The sequence below is a fragment of the Mustela erminea genome, chromosome 18 (assembly GCF_009829155.1).
Source record: "Mustela erminea isolate mMusErm1 chromosome 18, mMusErm1.Pri, whole genome shotgun sequence".
Lineage (NCBI taxonomy): Eukaryota > Metazoa > Chordata > Mammalia > Carnivora > Mustelidae > Mustela > Mustela erminea.
In genome coordinates, this window is record NC_045631.1 from 10751973 (window position 1) to 10773999 (window position 22027).

The window sequence follows — 22027 nt, forward strand, 5'->3', positions numbered from 1 at the left end:
TCTTAAATCAGGTTTTGTGTGTTCCTTCCATTCCTCATGTTCTAAGTTGGATAAATAATCACCATTTTCAATTCACTTGAAAGCTCTATTTACATGTTTACTTCACTGGATTTTTAAACCCGTGGGGACAGGGACAGTGCTATATTTTGTACGGACCTTCCTACCCTCTTCTCCTGGCACAGGACTCGCAGGCCGGAGGTACAGCAACTATCAGGGGAAGGAAGTAGGGACACACGAAATTCCTAAACCATCTGCTTTTCAAGTTTTCCAGGAAAGCAAACACTGCCTCATGCTTCCAGTTTGTGAGCTGGGGGGACGGAGCTAACGACACCTGTGAACCCCCCTCCCCCACGTGCTGAGACGCTGAGGGACGAAAGTGAGCAATGGGATCCGCACGGCAGGCAGGACGGGGAGGACGAACAGCAGTGCCGAGCTCTCCGGGGAGTTGTCCGAACAGAAGACACACATTCTTGGTTGACTGGTGTCCTGTTTGCAAAACCGGAGACAAAGCAGTGGGTTTTGTCCAAAGCCCTTTGGTAGATGGTCAGGATGATGGTCTAACGGCATCGCCTGACCTTTGCCCCCTGTTCTGCCACTCGGTACCTAACGCTGAGCCCCAAACCGGCAGCAATGTTCTTTCTTCTAAACAGAAACCTCCTTTTCAGCACAGGCCCCAAGGTGTAAACGGAGACGCCCCCTTCTCCTGCGGGCAGCAGGAGGACCAGTGTTTGGATATGTAAGGAGGAGAGGGAAGGCCGTGGTGTGGCCCCCAGACCATGCATACACACTCGTCCGTGGGGAGGACTGGGCTTCTCTCCCAGCGCCGCCATCCAGATGAGGGGACAAGGAGGGGGAAACACAGGGAGGAGCACCCCTGAGCCAGCAGCAAACATCTCCATCACTGACTCACCACCACACAGCCACCACCCCAAATCAGCCATAACTTAGAGCCACGGACTCAGTGTCCCTGTGGGTCGGGAATTCAGGCACAGCCTCCGTGGGTCTTATGGCTCACAGACCCTCTGGAGATGGCGACTGGGAGGTGGCTGGGCCGCAAGCTCCTCGGGGGCTCCCTGCTGAGCCTTTCTCCCCGCCGTGGGTAGGACTCCTCGCAGGCAAGGGCAGAGAACCTCCCTATCAGCCCCTCACCCACACAGCTCAGCCTGAGGAGGGGAGGACTCGGAAACTCCCCTCGGACTGAGCCCCCTTTGGGAACCGCACTCCTGCATTGTAGTCCCCGCACATCTGACCGCAGGAGCTCCCCCTGCCCTGCAGAAGGCGGCCTCCAGCAACCTTCCTGTGGGCTCTGCCCTCCGACCGTGTATGTGCCAACAACCCCACACGCAGCCTGGGAGGGAGCCCGCGAGGCTGGGAGCAGGGGTGGTGGGAGGCGGGAGCAGGTGTGAGAGCCTCTTCGGGCTCCAAAGACCCCACTCCCCCACAGCTGCCATTTGATGAGCACCTGCTGTGTGCCCCACAGTGCATCTCAGACATTCACGCTGTTCCCAAGTCCTTACAGCCACGGCCAGTGCCACCGAACTCCCACAGCGACAGGGACACCGTGTCTTGGGAAAGGTAAGTGATCTGTCTCAGTCACAGAGCAAGTTCAGGTGGGCCCCATCACTCCTTCCTTACCTCCATTTCCTGTGTGTGGTTCCTCTGGGTTTCCTGGAGCTACTGCGGCAGTGAGGACAGGAGGAAGCCCGGCACATGGGCAGAGGCCCCGTGTCACACCCCCTTCCTCAAAGTCCCTAGCAAGCCCAGTTGGCTGCCTGCTCTGGACGAGAGGCTTCCAAGCTCCCGTGACATCCCCCTTCTTGGCCCCTTTTCCTGCAGCAGGAAGCAAGCACACACAGGTGGAACATTGAAAATCTGGCCTAGCATTCCTGCCAACTTCCTTAGTCTGGGGTAACGTATTTATTTTTATAATGGCAACTTGTCCCCTCGGCACTGATCGGATCCCACCGCTCCCTTGTTTAAGATGCTGGAATCCCTCCCAAGGGCCAGCAGAATACAACCCAGATAGCCCACTTGGTCTGGCATTCGCGGCTCTTTAAGGCTCTTTGTAATCTGGCCACACAACCTTCCTCTTCACAGCTGCCACCCTCAATCCACCCAGCCATTCATGCTCCTCCATCTTCCTGGGATGCCTCCCCTCTGCCCACCACCACTGACTAGTAGCCTTTTAACTATCCTTCAAGGCCCAGCCTGGAAGGACCTGCCTCCTCCCTCAGCCTCTCCTGATCCCCTGGGATGGAACAGACTACAGGGAACCCTCGTCCCTGCCTTCGCTGGAATGTGAGCCTCCTTGGGGTTTAATGGTGAGGGCACCCATGCCAGCGACAGTGGTGGAGAACTACGGGACCTTTAACATGGAATTGTACCAAGATGCTCTGATCAGCCTCAGGAGGCCCCCTGAACAGATAAGCAAACAGGCTTCTGAGCGATTGGGTGGGGTGATCGGCTGCGATTAGAACCCGGCTCCTGCACAACAGCTCATACCCACTGGCATCAATAGGCGCTTGCTCAATGTTTGCTGAATGACTATTCAAGCACATGGATGAGCAAATGAATCATGAAATGATTTCAGGGGAAATCACACAAATAATCACCTGCTTGTTGACTTAACACAAGGATTACCTAAAGCCCATGTGGTAAGACCCAGCATTTCCTGCCACTTGGGAAAACCTTGCTTACAATCATGCACCATCACACACACTCCCAGGGATACAGACAAGGATGGCCTATCCTTCTGGGTCCAGGCCCGTGATGGTCTCGGGGGACACACACTTGAAGGAGGACCCAGGCCCACGGGGTGGGAACTCTGGTGTGCTCACAGCCTCGCACGGGAGCCTCCAGGGAAAGCAGGTTCAAACACGGCTACTTGGTTTCAGAAAAAGTGCAGGCAGGAAATGTCTGCAGAGCCAAAGAGAGCCAAGCGGGCTACAGGAAGCAAGAAGGCAGATGGAGAGCTGCCATGGCCCAGCAGACGCCGGGCCACAGCTGTGACTCTGCTTGCGGGAACCACAGGGGCTTGCAGAGCAGCAGGCACAGCGGAAATGCAGGAGTAACCTGTGTGTTGGTCCCAGAGAAGCCCAAGGCACTGGCGGGCCTGTGGCAGACACGCTCAGCTCAGGGAGAGGCTACATGCCCATGGGGCGCAGCCAAGAGCACACACAGACTGGGCCTGGCCCCCTTGCCTGCTAGCAACTGCCTACCTTCCCTGGTGCTGCACGGAGCCCCAGCCCTGCAGCATATCTTGACCTCTCGTCCCCACTCACTCACCACGGGGGACTTCTAGAGACATGGGAACACACAGTCATGCGTGCTCACACGCACACACACTTACATACACATCCATACAATCACTCATTCTTATGCACGCACAACCACACAGCATACACACGATCACATGTACATGCATGACCCACATGTGCACACTCACACGGAGACACGTGTGCACGTGTACACACATGCTCCCCATGCACTAACACAGACACACTCACACGTGTACATGCATGCTCACACTCACACTCATACACATGCTCACACCCACCCACTCACTCACATGCAGACACGTGCTCAGACTCATCTGCATACATGTACACACATTCACACACACATATACACTCATTCACATGCAGAGATGATCACTCACAGGCAGACACACATGATCACATACGTACACACACGACCCACATGCTCACTTGGAGATACACGTGCACATGTACACATGTGTCCCCATGCACTAACACACAGACACAAACACACGGGTATGTGCATGTTCACGCTCACACACACATGATCAAAGTCACACACACCGGAACCTACTCAGAGGTCTGTCCAGCTTCACAATACAGACAGGAGGGTGGGTCTTGTGGGCATCCTGAAGGCTGCGGAGGCCCCTCCCTCCAGAGCCCAGACTTTGTTCCCATCTGTGCTGCTTTCAGTCCCCAGAACCAGGACCTCAATCCTGCTCTTAATTATCTGCAGAAGGGACTGGAACCTGTTAGATGGGCTCATCCTGTTTTAATTCAAATGCAAAACAGGATAAATGCTCTCAGGTTTAAACCCCCTTGGCTGGAGGACAGCTGGACAGTCAGTGCTCACTCTCAGGTGAGTCATTCTGCCCTGGGTGACCCGTATGGCCGGGTCAATGCCCTCCAGGAACCCCACGCCTGCTGCCTTGGGAAGTTGTTCATTTGGGCTTCACGATGGGAGGAAGCTGAACAATCATGAGAATGCGTTTCTGCAAATTTTGGATTTACCTAAAGACACAAGCATGTGCCTATTAAGCATGGGGGAAATTATCAGCGAATGTTTTAAAATGACCAATAAAAAGGAAAATGTCATTGCTCGTTGTTTTTTATGGATCCTAATGTTTCTTTTCTTTTTTTTTTTTTCCTGATGGAAACATCAACAAACTCCCCTCCTAGATGCCGGCCACTAATGACACAGCCAGCACATGGTAATGCAGGCATGCGGGTGCCCGCCTGTCATAATTCATCTTCATAACTGTAATTGGCCCAACAAAGAGCACAAAATCACTCTGCAAAGAGCAGATTCAATAAAAAACCGATTTCACTCTCTTTTCCAAAGCAACAAGCTGGGGACGGGAGCTCTTAAGTACATATCAGGTCGCTTCTCCGATTGCCACTCCCACCCCAATTTGATGAATTCTCGCCTATTTATTGAGGACCTACTCCACTGGAATCATTAGTTAGGTACTGGAGGAAAGCAAAGTTTGAGGCAAATTCCCCATGGCCAGGAAGCACAGTCAGGTGGGGAAGGAGATAAGTTCCACTGTTGTGAACGCCCCAGAAGTGAGGCAGTGTGGATGACTCCTGCCAGGGAATCAGGGAGGGCTTTATGGAGGAGGTGGCATTTACACGTGATGGAGAGGCAGGAAGAGGGTGGGCAGGAGCTCACACTAGCACGGGGGCAGTTTTAGAGGAGTGCAGGGGGTAGTGCGGGAGTGTGCAGAAAGGCAGGTGGAAGGTCCCTGATTGTGGAAGAAGCAGGTGTTGAAATTTGTAGGTGAAACCTGAGCCCCCTTCCCCTTGTGTGGTGTGGTCAGGAGAGCAACCCGCCCCCTGCCAGGCCCTGGGTGGTCCAGCTCCCTTGGCTGCAGGCCTGCCCCCAGGAGCCCAGAAGGGCAGTGCAAAGGACTCCGCCAATGCTGCTAATGAGAGGAGGCGGGGGTGGGGGGTGGGTGGGGGGGGCTGTCACTGGGGTTACTGCTCACATGGGGCAGCAGGTCTCACAGGCAACCCCACAGCAGGAGGCTCCCGGTGCTTCCAAGGCAAAAGATTTTGGACCATTTACTCTTCAGTGCTTCTCTCTGCCTCTGCTGCCGACATTCCCCTCCTTGAATGTTCGAATGCGCCAGGAAGAGACACTGAAGAGAAATGTTCAGGGGGACAGGAGGGAAATGCTAATGAGAGCCACAAAGCAGAATCCTGGGGAAGGGAAAGGGGAGGTCTTCTGAAGGAGTGGCAACCGGTGTCGCTTGCTAACAGGGAAGTCGATTTGGTGACTGGGCAAGAGACTTTCAGAAAAGCGGGGGCCCGGGGAACAGAGGCCGGGTGGCAGCCAAGGATGGTGGGAAGGAGACCCACGCTGGTGCAGGTCTGCTCACCCGCCGGCCATCCAGACCTCCACGGGGTATTTGCTAACAGACCGAATGACTGTGGGGAAACTAGGGGTCACAGCTTCTCTGCAGGGGAAGGCAGGTGCTGCTGTGACCTTTGCATCCCCGAGGATCTTGGCAACATGTGGAATGTGTCCCTCAGGAACGCCCCACCTACACCTGTGGCTCTCACCTTTCTGGGGCAGAAACCCGGACTTGGGGGATCTGGGAGACATTTGCCCTTTCCCTCCCCATGCACATTCCACCTGTTGCCCACTCCGTGTATCCCCTCTGCTTCTCCTGCGTTTCTCTGCTCCCCCTACCCCACCCAACTACCCCACCCAACTACCCCACGGTTTCCTCTGGGACAGACTGAATCTCCAGTTTGGAGGATTCACTGCCTCATTATAGATCTTACTTCTCAGCCTTCCCCCAGCCCCATGCCCCTCCCAAGGCCCCACAGCCCCTCCCCCGGCCCACAGTTCCTCCCCCCCCCCCCACCGGCCCCCACAGCCCTTCCCCAGGCACCACAGCCCCACCCCTGGCCCATGCCCCTCCCCAGGCCCTACGGCCCCTACCCCCTCCCCACAGCCCTTGCCCAGGCACCACAGACCCTCCCCTCTCCCCACAGCCCTTCCCCAGGCACCACAGCCCCACCCCCGGCCCCATGCCCCTCCCCAGGCCCTAAGGCCTCTCCCCCCTCCCCAAAGCCCTTGCCGAGGCACCACAGCTCCTCCCCCCCACCCCACAGCCTCTCCCCCTCCCCCACAGCACTTTCCCAGGCACCACAGCCCCTCCCCCATCCCCAGAGCCCCAAGGCCAGGCCCTGCTCCCTGCCCTTGGGAGGGAGGTGCACCATGGTGGTCCATATGGGTGGACCATGTGACCTGTCTGGATTCTTGATGCAATACCTCCAGAGGCTTGCCACGTCCTTGTGCCCTGGAGTTGGGCAAGCTTGCATTCCTGGGATCCCCTGAGAAGGTTATGCACCAGGCAGAGGCGCCACTTCAGATATGGCCTCTGCAGAAACCCGAGGAAAAGACCCGAGTCTACTCAGGAGCCTAAAGCCATGCCCCGCTCGCCCGCCCCAGAATGAGGGTAGCCCAGATCAGCTGTAGCGAGGTGAACCCGCAGAGCCCTGGTCATGAGAATAGCCTTTGTCTCAAGTCACTGAGGGTCGGGATGCTTTGTTACATGGCGTGGCTGCTCGGTTTGCGGGCTGATGCAACCCTGGTCATCCAAGCTCCCCCCCTTCCTCCTTAAGCCCAACTGTCATATGGATGGTCGCTGTAGCAGGAAAGACTTCCCCATTAGAGATATTCTGACTTTCTTCCAGAGGCTTATTCCTTAGTTCATGTGCCAACATACGGAGATCCATGCTCAGCCTTAGCAGGGGCGACAAGAGGCAAGAGCGGGGTGGTACTGCAGGAGGCTGAGACATACGCCCTTCCTTCGAGAGTGAGAGAGCAGGGCCAGAAGCCAGCAATGACATGGCAGGGTACCGGCCACGTTTCTGACCCAAGAGCAGACCACGGGGAGATAAAGTCATCATTCTGCAGATGCCCATGTTTCTTCTTAAGACAAATTATCTGTATTTTTTTTAAAAATCCCCAGTAATTACAAGTATCCCTTCTTTTGCACACACCGCATGAGCCAGTGAGGAATTGGAATGCAACACAGCCTTCCCATATGTCAGTACCAGTTACGCCTTCTTTTAAAGCATGTTCTGTGCATCCTTCTGGAAGGAGGTGAATGAAATGTTCTTGTAAATGGACAAATGATTCACGGGATCATGACTACTTCTCACCAGCTGCATCAATTCTAGGTAGCGATGGGACTTGGTGAGATATTCTTTACAACTTGTTAAAAACACTCCTTGGGACACTTCAGGCCTTGTTCGGTCCTGGTGAGCTCAGCTGAACGTGGCTGGGCTGGCAGTTGGCCGAAACTGGTCCTCTCGGCACACCCATGCTGCCTGGGCCCAGAGGAACTGCATGCCGGCATGGGGAGGCTTCTGGAACTCTTTCCTCTGAGAGGGAGGACGGGGAAGCCTGAGACATGCACGGGACTTTACTGGGCCATCAACGAAGCATTCGATCAGGCATCGATCCAAGTGACATTCTGTCTGGTGATGGGGTCACAGCTACACAGGGCAAAGGACACACACACAGTCCTGCTCTCAGGTTGCCTATGGTCTCACAGAGATACGGTTCCCCGTCTATTATGTAGTCTTCAGGAAAGAAATGACCTGGCTTGCCTGTCCCTTAATCTCCTCCTCCGTCAAATTATGAAAATGGTAATCACATCCCAGGACGGTGGGGACAGCCACGTCAGCCAACACATGTCCACCATACCCCCTTGTTCTCTGAGAGGACCCTGAGCTTGCTGGGGCGGCCATGCTTCCTGATGACGGCTCACCTTCCCAGGCTCCCTGTGGCCACGCGGGCCACGCGCCCCGGTTCCTGTCCGTGAGCACAGATAGAAATTTTGGTGAGCACATTCCTTTCTGAGTAAAAGGACAAAGTTTCACGAGAGACGCTGCTCATTTGCCTTCTCTCCAGAAACACCTGAATGGAGCCTCTGACCACGTGGGACCAAGGGGACAGTGACGGGCTGGAGGGGCCTTGGGCTCCGGACGTGCTCCTGGGCACCTGTCAGCCGTGTTCTACTTAGTTCCAGACAGCTCTTGCTTCAGCAGCTGTCTCACGGGCGAACGTGCTCTGGAGAGTGTGAGCTCACAGACTGACAGGTGTGCGGGAAGTACTCCATGGTGCGGTTACTGATGCCGTGAGCACCCAGCACGGTGGCGTGGTGAGCGGGTGCGGACGCCAGATGCTTCACGGGGCCTGCAGTCCCAGTCAGTGCCACGGGCTCTGAGCCTCAGAGGTCTTTCCAGGAGGACCCCTCTGCTCCTCCCAGCTGTCCTGCCCTCCACGGGGCCTCTACATTGGTCGTTCCAGCAGGATCCAAGCCGGAGCCCTGGCTTCAGTCCTGCGCGAACCGTCCGCCTCACTTATTTCCAATGGGGTTCTGCTCTTAGCTCACTCCCAGATGAGAACCTCCCGGAGTGACCTCACCGTCAGTAGCCCCTTGACGCTCCCGTCCTTCGGGCCCCGAGTGCCGACACTGCCACGGACATTTCAGCAAGGCCTGGGGAGACACAAAACATACCTCACTTTCAAAAATTCTATCCTAAAAAAAAAAAAAGAATCATGCAATGTTTGCTTTTTTACTGTGATATATTCTTGTTAACTTCAATATAAAAATGTTTTAACTTCCCCGCTGATGGGAAGAATTAATTGTATTCGAGGAAGATGCTGGGTGTTCAGCCGCAGTTCTGAGCGCCCCCTCAGAAGGCGTTCGGGAGCTCCCTGTCCTGTCGTCCATGGGACGTGGGTGCCCTCCTGTGACCCCTTGTTCCACACACCGTCCCCTCCTCATGGAGCGTCCTACCTCCCTGGCCACTGGCAAACTCCCGGGTGTGCTCCCGTCTGAGAGTGCCCAGCAGGCCGGCCGTGCTAACCGCTTTGGCCTCTGGTCCCACCACGCACCTGTCAAGCACAGGGGACATTCTGTTCATCGTGGAAGGCTTCCAGTTACTCGTGTGTGACCAACGATCCCCACACCTAGAGACCCCTCCTCCCGAGGGGGACAGGTGCCCCAGGAGCAAGCAGGCACCAGCTGCCTGGACGCGCCTCAGTACAACAGGGGAGGCGTGAGGACAAAGAGAGCATCTGAGAACGGATGTGACGGCCAGTGACGTCTCCACGCACCCTCGCAAGCCATCTCTGCCCCGCACCCGCACCCGAGTGTGGAGGTTGAGGCTGGGGCAGGAGGGCAGGGAGGGACCTACTTGCTGCTGGGAGGGACCCAGCAGGGAGGGACCCGTCTCCCGCTCCCCGTCCCTGGTATTTCTTACCCCCAACCCCACACGGGAAACTGAGTGCTTGGTGTTCATGCTGAGCGTGGGTCAGTGGTCTGTACAGGAAACGGGATGGGCTCTGGTGTTGGCCACATCCCCCAGAGCCACTTCTGTGTCCCCCACTCTCAGGGGCCCAGCAGAACAAGGGGGGCTCTAGGCGTCTCCCCCCAGCCCCTCCCCTCGGCCCTCTGGAGGGGCAGGCTGCCATCCATGGCTGTGGGCTAAGCGTCCGAGGTCTAACAGCCCCTTGTCTGCCATTAAGAGCTCCGTTATGGGAGCCTTCATAGCAGGTGTCATTGAACAGACATTAAGACCCAACTGGCCATGGTTTAGAGGACCATTAGCACATGCCTGATGTCTGCCGTGACAAACGGAGACCCAGCCAAGCACTCATGTGATAACGGGCCGGGAAACACCCCCTGGGGGGAAGTAACAGGATAGGGAGTGGGGAGGGCACGCCCTGCCTGGGGCGCTCAGAGCATCTGTGGACTCTAAGTCGGCCTTGCCCTGGCCTCCCTGGGTCTCTGGCGCTCGACCAAGGAGGTGGGGACCACTGCCTGCCCCGCCAGCCTGAGCATGCTCTGGGGAAGCCTGCCTTGTGACGGCAGGACAAAGGGTCACGCTCCCTCAGTTTCCCCTTTGGGAGCCGAGACCAGCCTCAAAGCAAGCCGAGCTCATTTATGCTTCTGTGGGTCTGAAGGGTGCAGGGCCGTCAGGGCACCGACACCCCACCTCCAGTGGAACTGCGCATCCGCACAGGTGGCCGGCCCTGCCGACCCACTCTCCCACCTGCAGCCTTCCATGACCAGGAGGCGGCGCAGTGTGGGGTGCAGACGTGCGCTTTGGGTTCAGGTCTCCCTGGGTTCGAAGCCCAGCACTGCCCCCTGTGAGTCAGGCTCCTCTTTTCTGTTCCCGTGGGGCACTGCGCACACCATCCCTCTGGCCTCCCAGTTCCCTCTGCTCTGTGTTCAGGCCTGCACCTGCTGGAGAGTGGAGAGCCCAGGGTCTCCTGGACCCTGCCACTCCCCAAGGGAGCAGACACCCCCTAAATCAGGTTCCATCCATGAAGGTCCCTTCCCTGGGCCACGCCCGATGGCGAGCACAGCCGGAGCCTATCCGCAAACCCACCAACCTGCCTGCTGACCAGACCTCGCACCCCCACCTGCGTACCCAGCCCCCACCATGCGCTCAGCTCACTCCTGCCATGCTTTCTGCTCTGAGCCCCAGGTACCACTTCCTCCTACCTGCTCCTCCTCCTCCCCTTTCTGAGCCCTTCCCTGCCCCCACCCTGCCTCCTCCTAGGATGTCCCTCCCCCTGAACCTATGGCTCCCCATAGCCTCCATGTCCCTCAGCCTGCAGGCCCCTTCTGCGGGGCATGTGCCTTCAGGACCCTGCCTCGGGCAGCCGGGTCCTCCTCCTCCTCTCTCTCTGCCATGTGCTGTGGTGTCCAGCACTGTGTGAACGTGCTCTTGCCAGACTCACCCCGGCCCTAACTGAACGTCAGGTGCACTCTACCCGCCCGCTGAGCCAGTCCCAAGGCTGCGCCCGGCCGAAGGGGTGGGAAGGTCAGCACCCCTCGTGCCGGGCCTATAACCTTGCACACTTAGCCCCCAGCCACGGACAGCCTATAGCCCCCGGTGCCTGGAGTGCAGGGCACTCCCACGGGCCGTGGGCAGCCAAGCCCGCGGTGTCTCCCATGGGCCATCCACCCCTCTCACACGCACAAGTGCCTCCTCTAAGATCTCTCGTCCCCCGTGAGCGGTGGCGCTTTTACTCTTAGGACTGCGCTCACTGCGTCAGACATCGCGGTCCGGAGGGGGCTGAATAGTGCCCGCTAGAGAGGCACGTCTGCGTTCATGACTCTGCAACCTGCGGCGGTTACCGTTAACGGGTCTTGCCTGATGTAAATAAACGAAGGATCTCATCATGAGACGGTCCTGGATCATCCCCCAACCCAGACACAAGCGTCCTTACCAGACACACACACAGAGGAGAGAACACACGGACACAGAGACAGATGGAGGGATGCAGCCATAACCATGGACACTGGGGCCACAGCGGCTGTGCAGGGCCAGACAGACCCTGCCTCAGAGCCTGGCCTGAGTGGCTGCTGTGGCCTCGCCTCACGCATGGACGTCCGGCCCCCCCCGGGACACTGATTCCGGATCCCCCAGGGACACTTAAGGGGCAGCAGGCAGCTTGTTAGAGTCTCGTGGGTGCTGAGGGGCGGAGTCCCAGCCTTCCCGTGTCTGGGCGGCACAAAATCTGGGCTCCACGGTTCCCAGAGGCCAGGGCTCACCCGGATTCTGCCCACAGCATGCAGACCAGGAGCCCTGAGATTTGGGGCAAAGTACTAAACCCCTTGTCCCCAGTTTCTGTCTGTAAAATGGGGTGGGGGGTAGTTGGTAAAAACAACCCTTTGCCCCCTGGGTTGCTGTGGACTTAAGGGTGTAGAAGAATGAACCCATGGACAGCAGGGAGGGCCCACCTGGGACACAGCGTGTGCTTGGAAGGCACCTGCAGTAACAGCCCGTCTGCAGGGTCCCCAGCTCAGGCACTCTGGTCTGAGGGATTCCCCTTCTCATGCACTATGGTCTGCAGGGTCACCCGCTCTCCTGCTCTTGTCTGTGAGGTCTCCCGCTCATGCACTCTGGTGTGCGGGGTATCCTGGGCTCCCGGTCTCTGGTCTGTAGGGTCCCTGGCTCACCCGTACTGATCTGCAGAGTTCTCTGCTCATGTGCCCTGGTCTGCGGGGGTCCACCGCTCACGTGCTCTAGTCTATGGGGTCTCCTGCTTGTAAGCTCTGGTCCGCGAGGTCTCCCTGACTCTGCACTCTGGTCTGTGGGGTCTCCCCCTCACGCACCCTGGTCTGTGGCACCTCCCTGGCTTGGGCGCTCTGGACTTTGGGGTCCCCTGCTCACGAACCCTGGTCTGTGGGGGTCTCCTGCTAACGCGCTCTCGTCTGTGGGGTCTCCCCAGCTCTCGTGCTCTAGTCTGGGGGGTCTCCCCAGCTCTTCACTCTGGTCTATGGGGTCTCCCCAGCTCATAAGCTCTAGTCGGCAGGGTCTCCCCAGCTCACTCACTCTGGTCTGCGGGGTCTGCCCCTCATGCACTCTGTGTCCACCCCGCCATACAGCACGTGCTTCCCAGCCACCAGACTGCTGACACTCCCTGCCGAGAGGCTGTCCTGGGCTCTGTAGGATTTGAGTGGTGTCCTTCCACTGCATTCGCCCTGGCTTGGCTCCCTGTTATGCGGAACGACCCTGGCTCACTCTGGCCCAGGTTGGGAGACACCGCTGCCCTGGTGGAGAACAGCCTACTGGGTGGAGGGGCCAGGACTTCAGAACCTGGGGCTCCTGCTTGCAGCTGGCTTGGGATGCAGGCAGGGTGCTGGGTGGAGCACTGGAGCTGGCAGGTGGTAAGCAAAGGCCCAGGGGTGGGCAGGCCATGCAGGCGGTACACAGACAGGGCCCCGGTTCGCCCTGGACAGTGGCACCAGCTGCACAGTGACTGCAGGTGCTTCGTGAAGCCGCGACGTGATGTGAGCCATCTGCCCGTCACGGGGTTGGCTGCCCCGTGGCTGTTCCTGCTGTTCCACTCAGCTGAGTGAACCCTTAATGGGATGAGGGACAAAACATCTCTTCACGGGGCTGCAAAGCCTCCCAATCAACTCTTCAAATAAGAGGCACACACCCAAGATGGGGGTGGGAGTGTGCAGTGTGATTTGGAGGAGTGTCTCTGCCAGGGCTGAGATTTCTGTCATGGTGATAGAGGTTCCTAAAGACCCGGGTCCCCCTGGCCTGTGATGACGATACTGGCTGTTGACAGACAAAACTGAATCGGAAAAAGAGAGACCCCGCTTGGGGACTGTCACTTCATTTTCCTTTCCTGTGACTGCGGTCCAATCCACGGCGGTGCCAGCCCCTCCCCGGGGAGCTCCAGGGTGGCCCTTTCCCCCTCACCTGTCCTCTGCCTAGAAACTGAGGGGAAGAAGCACGAAGTCCCTCAGACTCTGGAGGTCTGAGCCCATGCGACTCTGCCCTTTGCTGCTGTGTGACTTCAGGCCAGGCGTGCCTGGACCACCTTTCTGAACAGGACAAGGACGGCCATGATGACACCACGCCTGCTTACTAGTAGCTTATTCCAGAGCCCACAGGAGTCACGATAGCACTCTGAGGGCGTGTTCTCACTACTCCCATCTTACAAAAGAGAGAGAGGCTTCGAGAGGTCAGACAGTTTGCCAAGGCCAAGCACCTCATCAGGGCCACCCTGTGTGGTTGTTCCAGTTGTGTACTGCACAAAGGAGCTCCACCTAGGGCGACAGTTACACTGCAGATGAATGCTGACGTCCAAGACAGCATGAAGTGGGCACAGGGCTCCCAGCGCCCCACTGGGCATGTCCGAGAACGATTTCCTTCATGACCCACCCAGACGCCCATGCCCGGATCCCCATGTGGGAGCACAGGAGCTCACGCTCCCTCTTGGCCTGACACCTGCTGTGGAACAGACCCTGAGTCGGCTATGGTTGCCTGGCTGGGGGATGGAGCAGGTGCACGCTGGTGTCCATGAGACTGGGAGCCCAAGGGAACAGCAGGTGGACGTGGGGCACCAAGCAGGATCCTGCCCAAGGACCAGGACCACAAACGCTGCTCTCTAGCAGTATGGAGGGTAGACATCCAAGGCAACCTTACTGGCTGGACCCAGGCGTCTCAGGGCTAGCCTCCCTGGCCTGACCTGTTTCCTGCCTTTTCCAACCTGCCCTTCTGCGCCCCAGGATCTCAGGACGGCCCGAAGACAGAAGGGAGCCTCACATGAGGCCTGTCCTTCAGGGTCCGGGTGGGTCCCACCTGCTTGCTCAGTGAGGAGCACGGGAGGGCGTCAGCTCTCACCAGCCCCAATATTCCTGTAGGTGGACGTTTCCCTAAATGTTCCCTGACTCCTGCCCAACATGCTCCTCTGGTGCTTCAGCAACCCCTCGGCCCGCCCTCCAGCAAGCATGTCAGGCTCCAGCTGCAGCACAATGTGCAAGTTCTCCACACACCATGCTGCACCACACGGGACGGGGACTTCATGCCAGCGGCCTCTGTCAGTACGGTGCACGACCCACTCTTCCCTTTGCACAAATGCCACTGATGATGAAGTCCTTGAGACTGTGCTAGGGTCACCTCCACCAGGAAGCCCTCCCTGATTAATCAGGAGTCGCCCTGAAGATTCTCACCCTCTCTATGTCAAATGACAGTCCTCAGCTCCATTGCCTGTGCCCACAGGGGCCTGCACTCCCCTCTGTCATAATGTGAACCACTCTTGGTGCTCACCTTCTCCACCAGACTTTGATCCTCTCCACGCTGTGGACTCTGTCAGCAGGGACTTGGCCAACTGAGAAAAGCTTTCCTCTTGGGTGGGGTGGTCTCAAGGTCTGGTATGGACCAGAGCTGGGGACTCACAAGGCCTTGTGACTCTGCTAAGTTGGGAGCTCCTCACCAGGCCACCGCCAGCAATGTCCGAGGCTCCCCATCCCCCGCACCTCTGGCCCCCCTTCTGGTCCTGAGCTTATCTGGGACAGGGCAGCTCCTCACAGACGTGCTCTCAAACCCTCCAGCAGGCGCCGAGTGCTAGCCATTCTTCCCAGGGATACCGTGAGCTTTCCTGTGCCAGGACGGAGCATGCGAGAATCTGACGTGACACGCTCCCCATCCTCAGAGAAGGGTCTGACCAGTGAGGAATGGGCTGCAAGGCAAACCACTGGAACGCAACGTGTTCACACTTGGGTCGAGCAAAGCGCTGTGCGACGCGGTGCTGAGACGGGCTGGCCCTACCTGGAGGAGAAGGGGTTGGCTCTGGCGGAGAACAGGTAGGCTGTTCCAAGCAGCACACACGAGGTTGGTTCCAAACTGCACAGCACTAGAGCGCCTGACCAGCCCTCCATGCGGCACCCAGGACGCAGGGATGAGGGATATCCAGAAGAGCCAAGCCCTGGAAGAAAGGCATCTTCACCACCAGGACAAGGGACCTAGAATTTGCCCTGCGACAGGGGCCAGGACAGTCCCGCGCTTCACAGAGACACCACCTTCTTGGGACCTGAGCCGGCGCCCCATCAGCTGATGACTTGCTGGCTCTGAGCTCCTCCTGCAGCAGAAAGGGCAGACAACCAGGAAGGCCCAGGAGGCGGGAGACCAGGGGCAGCTGTCCTTCTGACGGGGATGTCCTCAGACAGAGTGACGGGACCATGGACACCTCCTGGATCCTGAGAGCATGCTCAGGTCCGGGCGAGATGGCGCAGAGGTCAGAGAGAACATGGCCTCACTGAGTCGAGGATGTGGCCCTTCCTTCCAAGGAAGCCACGGTCTCCACACCCAAACCATCTGAACAGCTTCCCAGGCTTGTGGTCGGGATGCAGCCCTCGAGCACGGAGGGAGGGAGGAAGGAATCAGATGCTGCCAGGCCTCTCCCCCAGCACCATGCACGCCATCCCCAGGACCCACCCAGGAGCCCCAGGCCAGGGCAAGCTCCTTTCCTGGACATGAGGACCTGGGCCCAGCTCTGGGGAAGCAGGACGGAGAGGAAGACTACGTTCTTGGTGCTGGTCCTGCCGGCCTGCTGGTCATCCCCTCAGGACCAAGGGGCAAGAAGGAGCAAAAGACAGAGTTCTCATCCCCAGGGATTCTCAGTCCACACAGCAAGAAAGGCCCAAAGGAGTGCCCCAGCTCATGGCCCCAAAGCCACTGGAATGTCAGTGTCCAGCCCCTCCCTGGTTCTCCTGCACAAGTGGGAGACACAGCTCCTCTGAGAGACCCCCGCGTCCATGGCGATGCTCCCTTCCCGCATCCATGGCGACGCTCCCTTGCCTGTGATCCTCCACACCCGTCTGAGCTGGGCCTGCAGCCCCAACTGTGCAAAGATCAGCTTTTTTCTCAAAACAAGGAGTTCCCTGAGGCCGGTGGCTTTGTCAAGCCCCAGGCATGGCCTGCAGCAGGTGCACAGTCCCGAGTCCTGAACTGCAGAAACACGTGCCATTAGGCCCCCGCAGGAGCTCACGCGGTGGGTGCGCCACCCGCCCTAGATCCTTCCATGCTGCTCTCTGAGATGCAGGACCTCAGCACCTGAATGAGCAGAGTAGATCACCAACAGTCTTTGCCCCAATGGAGGACTCTCCTTTCTCAGGGAAGTAGGTCCTTGGTGGCCAGTCACACCCCCTGGTCAAACCATGGGGCAACGCCTCCCTGAGCACGGCTGACGCACCCCCACCTCCACCAGGCACCCTGGAGTGCAGGACATATACGGGCTGGGGCGAGCCTCCTGGAGCTTGGCCTCCGGCGCTGGAGGCCAGTGGGTGACCAGAACAGAAGGGCTCTGGGGGGGTCCAGGAGCGGGCAGTCCCCAAGAACCATTCCCCCGGGCTCATGGAAACTGTCTATGCGGTGGAGAACCCTGTGAGGCCAGCCCGTGATGGTCCGCCAGCGAAGGAAGGCAGGCATCAGTTTAAGTCTGTTGTCTGCTCTTCATTCCAGGAGACTGAAACTGGGACCGCACGGTGGAAAGGTTATTTCTGAGCACTCAGAGTGGATGGTGGCTTCCAGGCCACTGCCATCCCCGTCACCCTGAGGTCACGGTCAGCACCGAGATGCACTGCTCACAGCCCGTCTCCCTCTTGAACTAGAGGCAGGCTGTCAAGCCTCTAATGGGTTTCCCGCGGCCACCGGGAAAAGTCACCACACGCTCTCTTGCAGCTCTGGAGTCACGAGGTCTAAATTCGGGGCCGTGCTCCCCAGGCAAGTGTGTTCTCCTGTCTCCCAGGAGTCCAGACGCACCTCTGCCCTTGCCCCCAGGGCTCTCTTCCACCTCCAGCAGCAGCAGCGATCCTCCACCTGCTTCCCTAGCTCCCGGTCTGTCTCTTCCACACACAAGCCCACACACAGCAACATACACACGTGTGCACACACATGCCTCTGCCTCCCTTGTCTCACCTCATCTGATGCAGACCCACCTGCCCCCACGTAGGAGGCTCCTCGCACGGAGCTGGTGTGTGTCCCAACAATCCAGGATCACCCCACCCCCAGTGAGAACCTTGAATCAGTCACATCGGCGAAGCCCCTCCTGCAAGGGGACATCACACATTCCCAGGTTGGGGACAGCAGGACGTGGCATTTCTGGAGGCCGGGACCCCATCTGGCCCAAGCCCCGGCCAGCTCCTCAGGTGTAGCTTCTAAAGCCCCTCGGGCCTTGGGCTGATCCCCCTCCCCACCCCAGACAGAAGCCTATCTGTGTGGCTCAGAGCAGTGTGCCACCCCCGCTGCCCGGCCCTCAGTTTCCCGTGTGTGCAGGGCCATGGGCTTCCAGTTCTGCCATCCTGCTGCAAGACCGCTCGGCACACAGGCTGAGCAGGGAGGGCCCGGCTGTTCGCTCGCAGCCGGGCAGTGAGGACAGCTGTGTCCAGAGAGAAGCCGCTCAACCAGGACCCCGTCATGGAACGATGAAGAAGTCCCTCAGCTGGCGTGTTCTAATTGAATCAGCACAGATTTAACTCGGGTGTGACGTTCAGAACATGACCCATAAAAACATCCACCAGTGCTGCTCTACGGGGCCTCCGGGAGTAAAGATGCCCTCGGGGGTTCAGGAAAGGGCCACCTGGCTGGGGCTGTTAGCCGGAGGCTGGGAAGGGCTGGCGGGAAGCGTGTGAGGAAGGATCTACGACAGGTCAGAAGATGTCACCCTCCCACCTGGACGTCCCGAAGCAGAGGACGGGGTGTAGGGAGGGTGACCAAGCCGGCCACAGGTCCGAGGCTCAGTGTTCTTGGCTCCAAGATGCCTGTGCCCCTCAGCATGGCTCTGAGATGGGTTGAAGGCAAACCCCTCGTGCTGCTCGGCCAGCAACAACCTCCAGCGACAAGTGTCCACTAGACCTCCTGACCTCCGTCTGACCAGCCTTCGCCCAACCCCAGAAACACGCTTACTGGTTCCCACTCTGCTAGTGAGGTAAAAGCCTTCCTAATAAAAGCTCCTCACTAATAACAAGTACCCCCTGTTGTGGAAATTTAGCACACATTCTTCAACAACAAAAATGAAAACAGGATGTCTGCTTTGCAGCACTTACCAGCCCTGAGAAGGAGACGTGGTGGACTCTGGCTCATTTTTCCAACCACTTTGGGGAACGGAGATGCTGTCAATGTGAGCGTGAAGGAGCTGTGGGGACAGAAGTTAGAGACGGAGTCCGTGAGAGTCTAACAGATGTTATTTTTGGAACTGGATTTGGGGCAGCAGCTAGGACCGTCACTGCTGGGGCTGTCAAGGTCACACCTGCGCTAGGACACCAGGGGCCCCAGTGTTGGAAGCAGCAGCTTCCAAGGGCCAGGACCTCCCCGTCCCTCACATGGAGAATTTCCTCTGAGAACACCTCCATCCTCACATGAGGGTCCATGTCCACACAGGACAGATGAGAAAGGCTGACACAGAGAGGAGCATGTGGGAGTGGGGACAGAGGTTCAAGCCACCAGCCAAGCGTGGCACGCAGCCACCAGGTAAGCTGGCGAGTGGTGCCAGGAAGGTGCCAGCAGACGTCCTGGCAGAGAGGATTGGAGAGACCATCTCCCCTGCGGATGCAGGGTGTGGGCAGGAGGCCAGGGTCACCTGTTTACTGGACTTCCAACTCCTGAGGGCTGGCTACAATCTGTCTTATCCATGCCTCTATGCCCCATGGAGAGGAACGTGCCCAGCAAAGAGCAGGTCCTCACAACATGGTAGCTGGCTGAAGGAACGATGAATGAGTGAGTTCCTAAGCACACGGCGCTGAACCAGCTCAGAGCTGAGCCCTCGGGACTCCAGTGCACTCTGCTGGGGGATCGCCCAAGCCAGGCTGCCTCGAGGACCCCCCCCAACCAGCTGCCCTCTATGCAGACTCCTCTGGCTTCTCTGGGACTCCTTTACTCAGCCCTGCCTGATGGCCGGCTGGCCATGAGGTGGGACCCAACCCAATGCAGGGGCTCCCGGGGTTCCCCGGACGGCTCCCTCCCAGCCCCGCGGCCTTTTGGCCACCAAACCCTCCTCATGCCACCTTCCATCCTCCTTCTACCTTACAGCTAGCTCCCTCCATCTCGGCCGGCCCTGCGTACTGCCCCACGTCCTGGCCCTCCGGCCAGTGGGCCCCACCCGCCTCTGCTGCACTAACAAGCAAGCCCCATTCCAGAGCCTGTGGTACCATCACTGTCACCTGAGGCAACCACAGCACGGCCACTCTCCCACCACAGGTCCCAGCATTCAGGGAGGGGAAGTCCCATCTGGACACAGCGTTTTCACGGCAGAAACAGAAGCCAAGCCAGGGCTGGAAAAGCTCAGTGCCTCCGGGATGGTTCCATAGCTGGTCCCCAAGTGTCTGATGCCCCTCCCTCCACAAGAGGGGGTCAACGGCCCCGCTGAAGGTGAGTGGGACTGCTGGCCCGCTGCAGCCAGCAAATGTCCCTAGGCTGTGGCTGCAGGGTCCCCAGGCAGCGTGCTGGCCTCCACCTGTGCCCATAGGGCTCTGTCTCCACCATCTGGGTGACCTGGACTTCCACCACGGGAGAATGGGGTGCAGGGCATTGCCTGAACCCTACACCAGCAACGGGCGCAGAAATGTGTGCAGAGAGGTGGGACAGCAGGCCTGCGGCGAGGCTGGGAAATACCGCTCACCCCCCCCAGTAGACTGCAGCCTGGGAGTGGAAGACCGGGATCTAGGTGATGCCTGTGTGCCCAGCAGAGGGGGGCTCCCCAACGACCCCTTCAGTCTCCCCTCACAGCACCCCTTCCCCTGCCTCTCACCTCAGGACACACAGTCAACCTGCCAGGTCACGTACAGAGACTTATCACAAACCCATGTCAATGGCAGCACACCTTCCCTGTAAAATGTGCTGTGGATCCCAGTTCCAGTCGCCCAATGCGGCTCCAGAGTCTGGGGGCTGGGAACCACAGGCTCAGGTCATCTCCTGTGAGTGTGGGTTGACGGGGCGGGGACACATGCACAGCGGCCCTCCTCTGGCCGGCGGGGGTCGGGAGCTCTCCTACACGCTGGGCAGACATCCAGCAGGCACAGTCCGCTGTCTGTCCTCCCCGGGGAACTCTCTTTGGAGGTGGCCCCTCCCCCCAGCAGCATGGCAGCAGGATTGCAGGGAAGTGGGAGCATGGGATGGACTCTCAGGGGTCAGCCCTGAACAACACAGTGTCACTTCTGGCACATTCTGCACATCCAAAAAGACCGCAGGGCAGTCAAGTGCCTCAGGAGGGGATGAGATCTGTCTTCGGTCGGGCAGGAGGAACAGCGTGTGCCTTTGTGGAGGGGGACTCCCTGGGATCCATGCTGGGATGCTGCATCCCATCACAGGCTGAGAACAGGGCTCTCAGTATCCACACACTACAGATATGCACTGGGTCCTCTCAGGAGGGTCTGCACAGGGTTGACCCCAAAGTCACACACTCCGGAGGTCTGCCCAGGGAGACTTGGGATGGTAAGACGAGGTCCCACGGGGCTGTCCGGAGCTCTGTGGTGCCTTCCCTTTCCTCCCCCCAGGGAAAGAGGTTTCCTCCCTGGTCATAAGCCCAAGGCAGCCTTCCAGACCGACATGGACTAAGCGGGCCTTGACCACAGGGGCTGCGGCACGTGCACCCCACTGACAGAACACAAGCCTCCCAGGACCACCAAAGGGTGAGCAGGAACGTCTGCTGAATAGGGGCCAGCTCTGGGGTGGGTGGGGGTGGATCCCATCAGAGTCTGCAGAGTGCACACAAGAAGCCACGGCTGAGGGGCACCTGGGAAGGAAGGACCACCCACCCATGCCAGGGTGCTGCCACCAGAGTCCCCGAGAATCCCCGAAGCGTCCCAGAGAGAGAGGACCAGCTTGGACGCAGCCCACCCCGAGCCCCAGCCTCCGGGGACTGCCCTCCCTCAGCTCCCCCAGTGGTGGAGGGGGGCGTCCTTGGCCCCTGTTGCCCACGTGGCTGTCGCACCCCACGGGATACCTGGCTGAATGGGGGCTGGAGACGAGGTCGTTTGGAGCAGTGCACGAGATTAAGACTGGATGACCCAGTGCACCAACTCTTACGGACGGGGGATGGGACAGCTCGATACCAGCGAGAGCAGTGGAAGGTCCGCCGGACACCCACCTTGGACGACAGTTCCTCAGAATCAGGGAGCACCGCGCAGAGCCGTCAGCATACCGGGCGCACGCATTTCCTGTCTCTCGCGGCCTCGGGGCGTGGGCTCTGGAGACTATGGAGCACGTCCGTCCCCCACGCCGCAGGATCTAAGCCCAGCTCTGCCGCCTAAGCCACGCGAATGGAGGCGAAGTGCGCAGCCGCCCGTGGCACCCACCAACACGGGACTCAAAAAAGAGTCACTGGGTTACTCAACGGGCTGAGCTGTAAGGCGTGGGTGTTCATAGCCGAGCTCTCAGCGCCTTGGCAGCCGGCCTGGGGGAGCAGACGGCTGGGCGCAGGCCGGCCAGGCACC

The 22027-nt window shown here is 58.9% G+C and overlaps 1 protein-coding gene across 1 annotated transcript; it reads right to left on the reverse strand.

The window, feature by feature from the left end:
• Positions 1-76: 76 nt before the first annotated feature.
• On the reverse strand, positions 77-22027 carry LOC116577339. Its single transcript, XM_032320386.1, has 6 exons — positions 21682-22027; positions 18644-18732; positions 9083-9180; positions 8707-8779; positions 1636-1830; positions 77-486 (listed from the first exon to the last, which is right to left on the reverse strand). The coding sequence occupies exons 2-6, from the start codon at positions 18678-18680 to the stop codon at positions 161-163; spliced, it is 729 nt and encodes a 242-aa protein (XP_032176277.1). The 5' UTR covers positions 18681-18732; positions 21682-22027; the 3' UTR covers positions 77-160.

Bases quoted from the DNA above. Each gene is read 5' to 3' on its own strand.
- LOC116577339 (XM_032320386.1), bottom strand. From the start codon at position 18,680: ATGAGCCAGAGTCCACCACGTCTCCTTCTCAGGGCTG. The intron at 9,181-18,643 runs GTAAGTGCTGCA...TGTGCTTGACAG, and splicing joins ACGTCTCCTTCTCAGGGCTG to GTGCGTGGTGGGACCAGAGG. The intron at 8,780-9,082 runs GTAGGACGCTCC...GTGTCTCCCCAG, and splicing joins GTTTGCCAGTGGCCAGGGAG to GCCTTGCTGAAATGTCCGTG.